The 9,086-nt window shown below is 34.6% G+C and overlaps 1 protein-coding gene across 3 annotated transcripts in view; it reads right to left on the bottom strand.

Annotated features, from left to right (window-relative positions):
* Nucleotides 1-2,527: 2,527 nt before the first annotated feature.
* Nucleotides 2,528-9,086, bottom strand: part of Adgrb3 (adhesion G protein-coupled receptor B3) — a 695,051-nt gene continuing 688,492 nt past the window's right edge. For all 3 annotated transcript variants that reach the window (XM_058578796.1, XM_058578794.1, XM_058578795.1), the window contains one exon: nucleotides 2,528-3,337. In XM_058578796.1, coding sequence (XP_058434779.1) covers nucleotides 3,149-3,337 — 189 coding nt within the window. In that variant the 3' untranslated portion in view covers nucleotides 2,528-3,148. The remainder of the gene's footprint in view (nucleotides 3,338-9,086) is intronic.

Raw genomic sequence — 9,086 nt, 5'->3', positions numbered from 1 at the left:
TATCTAATAGGTTATAAGCCACCTAAAACAGAGTTCCTATAGTACCCTAAATATTTAACATAGGAATAAATAAATGACAGTTGCTTAATAAGTGCTTTCAAGTATGTGACTTGGTATGTATGACTGTAAACAACATTAAATAAATTCCACAAATAATTCAACATATATTTATTGTGTGAACATAATTGTGCTAGCTCCCTTAAGAAACACAATGGACCAGACATGAATTTTGCCCTCTAAGCACTTACAGTCCATCAGAGGATATCAGAAATTTGTATATGATAGTAGATTTTTAAAGCTCTAACCAAGGTACAGATGCAGTGCCATAGAGTTCCCAGGAGAAATTATTTTGAGCTTGAAAAATTCTGAAGAATGGGCTGGGGTTGTGGCTCAGTGGTAGAGTGCTTGCCTAGCATGTGTGAGACACTGGATTCAATTCAGCACAGCATATAAATAAATGAATAAAATAAAGGTCTATTAACATCTGACATATATATATATATATATATATATATATATATATATATATATATATATATAAAATTCTGAAGAACTTCATAAAGATGAAATTTGAGATGTACCTTGAAACAGAGGTAAAATGTAGACATGGGAGAAGAGGAAGAACTTCTAGTCCAAGGGCACAAAGACCAGACAAGTTGTGACTGCAATCCTAAATGAACTGTCTAGGACTGGAGTACTGAACCCTGTGTAGGGGACACCTGAAGCTCAACGTGGTAGAGTGTTTGTGTGTGTGTGCCCATGTGTATGAGAGAGAAAGAAAGTGCACTTGAATCTTAAAAGGGGTGGGCTAGAAGAGGCTCCCTTGCATTATGATTTCTTGATACTTGTCAACCTGTACTTTTATCCTTATAGATTAAAATGCAAAAACAAACAAACAAACAAAAAACCCACCACCACTGTCACAACATCCTTCTTAGAGTAACCCAAACATCCATCTACCCTAGCATCTTAGGTATTGGCAACTTCTGGTTAGTTTTCATATGCTTATATAATATTGAGTTACTAGAACTAAAGAAAAGTCAAAGTGAAAAGAAAAAGTGGAAACATTTATAGCTGTGAATATTTAAAAGAAATATTAGCCTCATACATTGAATTTATGTTTTTTAAACATACTGAATTTACATTTGCAAATGTGCTCAGTGTGTTTTTTTCCCATCAGGATTTTATAATTTGTAATGAATCAGGATTTTATAATTTGTAATGAATGACTCCATGTATAGTATGCATTCACAGCTATAGGTTACTGACATGAAAAGAGCAGTATGAATTTAAATATACATACATATATACACACGCATACACACAGATAATATATATGTGTGTATGTTTGTGTGTATATATATATATATATATATATATTATATATGGACAGAGAAGATTTATTAAATATTATTTCTATCATCAAAAAGTCATCTTAGAAATTCAATAGGCTATACAATTATATTATAATTAGCACGAACTTTATTTTATTGAAAAATCAGTCTTTAGTTATACTATTTTTTGCATAATGATGTCACTTTATTTTTAAAATCTGATTAAAAATATACTTTCAACATCTTGACACTGAGAACATGGTAAGGATCTGACAGCTCAGCCTGAGCTGTGTGGATTTTAAGGCTCCAGCTCAGAGGCGCACTTGAGTGTTGAAGCACCATCATCTGCCTTACAACCTGAGTGCGGGTCCCCAAGGTCACCAGGAGCAGGAACTGACCCACAGGAGTTTCATACACCACAGACCACACAGCTCAGGCTTATCTGAAAGCTAATCCAAATACACATTCCAGTCTCCCTTCCACCCTTTCTTGCTCCAGACTGAAGAGCACAATCTCCAGCCATTGAAAGGACCAGGAAATTGCCCAAGCCCTTCCCACTACATCTTGTTTAATGTGTCTCAGAGGGAGCAAGAAACATCAGCAGCACAGCTCTTATATGAGAGAGGATACTGGGGACTGTGCAGTTGGCTCACCTCAGGCTTCCCACTTTCAAACCAGAGGTAAATTGTTTCATCAGATTCACCCGCGCCCTTTCTGATTCTGCTAGAGAATATACAGATAAGATTGTTTTAAAATCCTGAATAAGTTCAATTCTATGCTGTGAAGAACTGTAGTATGAGTAGCTTCTTCCATGAAACATGCAGCAAACTTAATTACTTAAAACATTTTTCCCTGTATTATTTTCTGTATTGTAACTTCCTGTTTTTTACTAGTTGTCTTTTTTTCCCCACAAGATAGGAAAAAAACCCCATATTTATGTAAGAGTATGATGGCAGCAGATTTCTGACAAGTCCCATTTACATGGTACATTGTTCCAAAGGGTGTTTAAGTAGAGAATACAGAAACACTATACAAACCTATTATTACATTTGAGAAATCATTAGCCTCAAAGGAGTAATAACGGTATGCTATTAAAACTGTGAATACATTTTCAGTATCTGTATTGAAAAAAAAAACTTTATAAATATGTAAATTTTTGTTCAACAAATCCAAAATAAAATGCACTAAAAAACTGATATGTAGACAAAAGTTTATTTACACCATACAACATTTTAAATATTTTATACACAGCTGCAGCAGAGAAAGCTACTCAGAGCTTTCTAGAGAAAACTGCAATAATAAAGATGTGAAATATATTATTCATATAAAAGTGAGATTATTACTTTATTGCATTTAAAGCAATGAAGAATGTAGCTCAACAAACATTCATTTAATGACAAAAACTTTGCTTTTATATTATAAAGTAAAAAGTGTAGTAATGGCCAAACAGACTGTTATAAACTTTAAAAACTGCATAAATATATACATTGTGCTTCATGGTGAAGTTTTTTGAAAACTAAACCATATGAAGCGGTTACAACATGAATCGTTGCTTGAGGTTTATCTATAAAGATTACCTTACAAATCCATTCCACAGGTACTTACAACACAGGATGGTCAGAACTGTACACCTGGTGTCTCTCCACTAGCCTGACTAGTGAGGAATTACCATAGGAAAACACCACTGACGTTTGGCACATGAAGGTCCTGACACAGGATAGTCACATTGTCCAGATAGAAATGTCAGGCTTCCCAAGTCTTAAGGGTCAGTGCATTAGGTTATTGTGTCTTTGCCTCAGTTCATTTTGATTTTGTTAAACTTCTGTTTGAAAGTCACCTTCTTGCACATCCAGAGGCAAATTCAGACACTTCTCCCACTCTGCTGGCCTCAGTTCCAAAGCATCCTTGGCTTCTGTGTCTAAGACATTGATTGTGGTGTAATGTTGGTATTCACTGGGGTTTTTGAAAGTTTCCCATGGATTCTTGTTTGGTGCTGGGTTTTCCTGTTGAGAAAAGAGAGCCGTTTATTTGATGATTAACACTGCAACTTACTGAAGTTTTCAGAAAGAGGGCATGTTTGTAATCTTAATTTAGTTTATATTATTCAGAGATGATTTGAAATTATCCAACTACAGGAGATAGTTTTGATATAAGTTTTCATCTTCTTTAAGTTATCCTACAACAAGTCAGGAGTTAGAGGAAGTGAATAATACTACAGAAGGCAAAGTAGATGGTATTTCAATTTGAGTATCATGTGAAAGAAATGTCAGTATGACTATATGTTTGAGAAGGAAACACAGGATTCTTCTCTTTTAATAGTACCATTTCATGAAAAATGTATCCAGCAATACAAGGGGTCTTTCAAAATGCCTATAAACCATTATTCCTTATTATTTTTTATAGTATATGCCTATATATTTTCTAAGACTCAAGATTTGCCCAATTATGACTTCACTCAGAGTTCCATCCTATAGATGTTTAATACATAAACAAATAGACTCCTTTTAGGTTCTTTTGACCAATATTCTGCTAAAATTAACAATGACTTAGCTTTATTTTAAGTAAGTGTTGCTTAAAGATTTCTGCAAAGCAGGAGAATCTGAATAAGCTGAGAATCATCAAAGAACAAGAAGAAAATCATGATTAAAAGCTTTTTAGAAAAAAAACCTAAAACATGAAAACAACAGTGGGTAATTTGATGGACACTCAATTATGTAGAATATTGATTAAAGCTGAATTTATTGTTGCAAGAGAACATGTCAAGTAAAAGTTGTCACTTCTACATGAGTCCAGGTTTTAATTCAATAGAGATTTACTGAAATTAATCATTTTTCATGACAATTTAACTCTACTTCACTAAATAATCTTTCTACTTTTAATTTTATCCCAACAAAATCTATCAAGCTCTAAAAGAATTTCTCTCTTAAAAAACACTACCCTTTAACTTCTATTATCCCTTTATTTCTATTCTTCAAGATTATTAAAATGGTTTTAAAAGTCTACCATTCTAGTTGTATTCTCATTTTTCACTACAAAACATTATGTCTAATGAAAATATCAGTTCTTGCATGAGTCCATCCCCCTCTCACAAAATCTGATCTTTAGCTTATTATAGTCACTTACCAAAAGATACATAAAATAGGTTCTTGAATTGCTATCAGGGTTCTGCTTGGCATATTATTCATCTCAAGCTATGCATAAGAGATACGGTTTATAGAAATAGTTATCATAACTAGATATTAAATCACTAAATTCCTTAATAACTTAGATGTTTTCAAGACTTATTCTTATTTATGAGGACATAGAAGAAGAGATAGTTAATAGTAAAGATCTAATAAAAAGTTAACTTTTAGGATCTATGCAAGGGATTAATTCTGCTTTAGTCTAGTATCCTAAAGACTCATGAATTTGTAGCTCTCTCTTCCTATCTTTCCTTTCTCCTTTCTCTCCCTGTCTGCTTCCTTTCACCTAAAATTTATTTATAAGTTGCTCTGCATAGGATATCATATGAAGCACTAGAGAGGATAAAGTGATAAATCAAGTATGTAAAAGCATCATGGTTCACAGGGAATTTAAGATTTAGAGCCTGATATATACAGTTCCAAGTTCCAGTTCTTCCACTTCAAAAGAATTAACTGAACAATTGATTCAACTTTTCTGAACCTTGGCTTGAATATCTACAAACAGAGATATGCTTTGTATTGTGGACCAAAGGAGTTGGCAAAATGTGTGGATCAACACCTACTTTGTGGGTATGCAAGAATTTGTTAAGCAGTGATAGAGCATAGAATAATGCCTGGAGAACTCAAATCTTCACTACTTCATAATCATACTTATAATGAAAGGTATTTATAGTTAAATGAAAGTATACAATATATATATTTTAAAAAATTTTATATATATATATATACATATATATGTATATATATATATATATATATTTTTTTTTTTTTTCAGAAAAAGTGTTATGGGCTTCCAAAGGCAGGTATAGAGAGGCTTCCTTTTATGGGAAGTGCATAATCCTTCCTGAGGAGAGTGACCTTTGGGCTGGCACCAAAGGGGTTCACCATGAAGACATGTGTGTGGTTGGAGGTCTTGTGGTTGAACAGGTGTACTAGGAAATAAAAATTCAGAGCATGTAGAGATATGAAAACAGTGTCCTGTTTATTTTAGTTGGAATGAGAAAGAATAGAAGAAGAAGAAAAAAAGGCATTAGGTAAACTGGAAGCCAGTTCATAAGAGATTTTGACTGTCAGGCGATTCAATTTGGAATTTATTTTGTAAGCAATAGGAAATCATTGAAGGTTTGAGAGCAATATGTGACCTGAATCATCAATCATCAACTGAAAGATTCACAGAGATGAATTCTGCTGAATCAAGTTCACAGAGTGAGCCTAGCTACCTTAGATAAGAGCTGTTTTAAGATAAGTTTGACAGAAGGTCCAATTAGTTCAACCCAGAAAGCATTTGAGGTATATAAAGTGCGAGTTTGTTTGCTTGGAAAACATGGGCTCCATTATGTTCTGAACCAATGTTGTTTCCTTTTTTATATTTTAAAGATCAAGCTCCAGGGATACATGAACTAAGGTGGCTAATTTTAAGCTCTGTCAGAATATCTACATTCTATTTCAAAGAGTGTTATTGTCAGTATGTGACCTAATATGTTTTTGAGAGGTCTATCAGCATGTAAGAAATTAATATTTAAGGTTGATTTTCTTGAACATCTCCTTTGGCCTACCAAGGCACTCCCAACTTATCTATGGTTTTCATCATCTTTTATAACTTTTGGATGCCCTTTAAGCCAGAAGACCCTATCCTTTAAAGGTGAAGAGCTACCACATCCAGCAGCCAGGGTAGGCACAGGACCCACAGGGAGTGGTAAGGAGCTGGTGGTCAGAGGATGATGCCCACAAGCTACTCATCTTCCTACATGTTGGGTGTGATACAAGGCAACCTGTAGACTTTCATAAAAAGAAGGGCAACACTCCCAATGGGTCCCACTTAACGATAAACTGTGCAGTAGCCTGAAGGGATCATTGCATTTGACAGGGAGGGGATGCCAAGGCCAGGAAAGGCCTCAATGGATGCTGGAATCCAATGATGGAAAATCCAAGCAGTTAGTCTAAGTTCCTGAATTCATGCAGCTGTTTGTTTGTTTTGAGCCCAGATACAGAATGGAGATGTAGTTAAACTGGTGTGTTAAAAGGGTAATAATTATAAATTCACTATAAACCAGCGTGCAAGAAGCTTTCAAAAATGCTATTTCTCTTAGGATGCATCCAGAGAAATAGAGTATTAAATGCATATGAGAATTCAAAGCCACCCCCAAATATGATAGGGCTGCCCAGCATTCCCCATGATTCATTGGTATAGAAGCATGTGAGCTGTTCTCTTGGGGTAAGTCCCTCCTTCTCTTCACCCATCCTTTTCAATTTTACTCCTTCTTCCTTCTTCCTTCCTTTTTTCCTTCATTCCTTCCTTTTCCTCCTTATTTCCTTCCTTCCTTCTTTCAATCCACCAGTATTTGAGGACAAAGTTAAAGAAAGTATGAGCATTTTGTAAGAAGGAAAGTTAGGAGGAGCTATTTGGGGAGAAGAGATTTTGACAGTGAATGGTTTGTAAGATGCACTCAAGGTAAAAAAGAGTTTCATTTCTTTGAACAGTACCTCTTCTTTTGTAATGTTCTTTAAATGTTTTCCTGCCTAGAAACAAGAAAATGACTAAATGGTATTTTGGTTTCCCTTTGATTCCCCAAATTCTATTGTTTTACATAATTAGCATCATTTGTAGTGGTAGGCAGGTGTGAATCAGCAGCCTTCTCCTCCCCAAAAAAGGAAAAACACTTTGAGATTTAAAAAAAAAATGTTTTTCTCCACTCAATGACGCAATTTTTCATTAGCAGTGTGGCACTACAAATTATGTGACTGAGGTAAAGATAATGAACTCACATGTTCATTATTAATCAAAACTGAATAAGGAACTCGTTTTGTGTTCTCAGATATTTGGGACAGTATTCAAGCAGCAAAGACAACTCCATCCTTCCTTGCTCCCAACCTCCCAAATGGTAAATATTTATAAATCTCTTTTAGAAATGGCATGCTGCTGCAGAGATGTGGTGTAATTAGTAGACTATTTTGGTTGTCAGGAAACTGAGATACAGATATTTGTGCCATTAATGATTTAATAACCAGACTGTACAACAAGGGGAAATTACAATCATATTATAGCAGTCAGCCAGCTGTATCTGTTGCATAAGCCTTTCAGATTCGTAAACATAACCCTCCCCTTTTTTTCCCCAACAAAACAAATGAAGTTTCTTCAATTTATTTCAATGTTAGCTTTCAGTATTTGAAAATGAGTCGCTAATGTGTTGAGGTCTAATATCAATGGTGTGATTCTCATTTGCCTGCTAGCTAAAAATTGATGGCTTAATATTAGAAGAAGTAGATGAGAAAGAACCCCTCATTTACACAGGAAGTATCTTCTATATGCCTAGCATTGTGTTGGTGATAACAAATAATGCAACAACGCATTTTCTGCTTTAGGGAAGAAAATAGATTGGTATATACATGGACTATTTAGAGACCAATTAAGAGTTAAAGTGTATGGTATTTTTATAACCTTCATTTAACAAGCACAGATTGAGCTATCATAGCTATGCAATAAATCTACAGCAACCATTTACTGATAACATACCATAACCAGCATCATACCAGTACTGAGAAAAATAAAAAATAAAACATAAATGTACGTGGCTTTTTTTTTCTATCCATCTTTTCCCAAGCTAACTTCACTAATCAGGATTCTAAAGTCATGACTCATAAAATATGAATGGAAGGATCACTAGACTGAGAGTGTAATCAAACACCACGTACTTTAGAACTATATGTGTTACAGCTACTATAGATAATATATTATCTATATTGTCTCAGACAGATACATGGGAGAGGGAGAAGGAGAGAAAAAGGTGAGCAGAGGTCTCAAAGAGAAGGATTGCCCAAGTTTAGAACTGCAAAGAGTGGACACAGAGCACCACATCTGAAGTGAAGAAGAGTTGGTGTGCAATGGCTGTCCAAGCCTCCTCTTAGAGCTGAGCCTCAGCTTCCTCACCTGTAAGGTGTAGCTTGCTCTTGAAAGCTTTATGAGGATTAAAAGACTACATATTACTACTGTTTTCCATCCTCTATTTAGGAAAAGGAAATTGAGGTTTAGAAACTTGAGTTCTGCAACTTGCTCAGATAGTGGTTGCACTTTCAACTTGTTTTCTGATTTCTAGAGAACTGGTCCAGCACACTTAAAAATAACTATGAAATCTTCTATAAAGCCATGCACGTAGTAATTGCACAGTGTTATTTTATTTGATGAAGTCCTATGTTGAGATTGTAATAAGTGAGAAGAGAATTGTTACAATTAACAACCAATATCCCTGATATTGATGTGTGTCCTAAATCCCTACCACAGAACAAGTGAATCTCCTGAAGACAAAAACCTACCATCCTGGTTTGAGGTAACAACTCATATTTATGAGATTATCACATTTTAGGCCCTTAAAATGGCAGACATTAAAATGAAAATGGAAAATTTGGTTGTTTGGCTGCATTTTTATAAAATGAATTACCTGAACTCTGATGAAGACAATGCTTTGTTGATATATAACTAATATTCTGGCATTCCTAATTTGAATCTTAGTGACATTTTCAAAGTACATTTGGGGACTTTATCATTATTCTCATGCACAACTCTTGTGTGCCC

The sequence above is a fragment of the Marmota monax genome, unplaced genomic scaffold (genome assembly GCF_021218885.2).
Source record: "Marmota monax isolate L192 unplaced genomic scaffold, Marmota_monax_Labrador192_F-V1.1 WCK01_AAM20220418_F8-fsc00091, whole genome shotgun sequence".
Classification (NCBI taxonomy): Eukaryota; Metazoa; Chordata; class Mammalia; order Rodentia; family Sciuridae; genus Marmota; species Marmota monax.
This window is presented reverse-complemented; position numbering and strand designations above follow the sequence as displayed.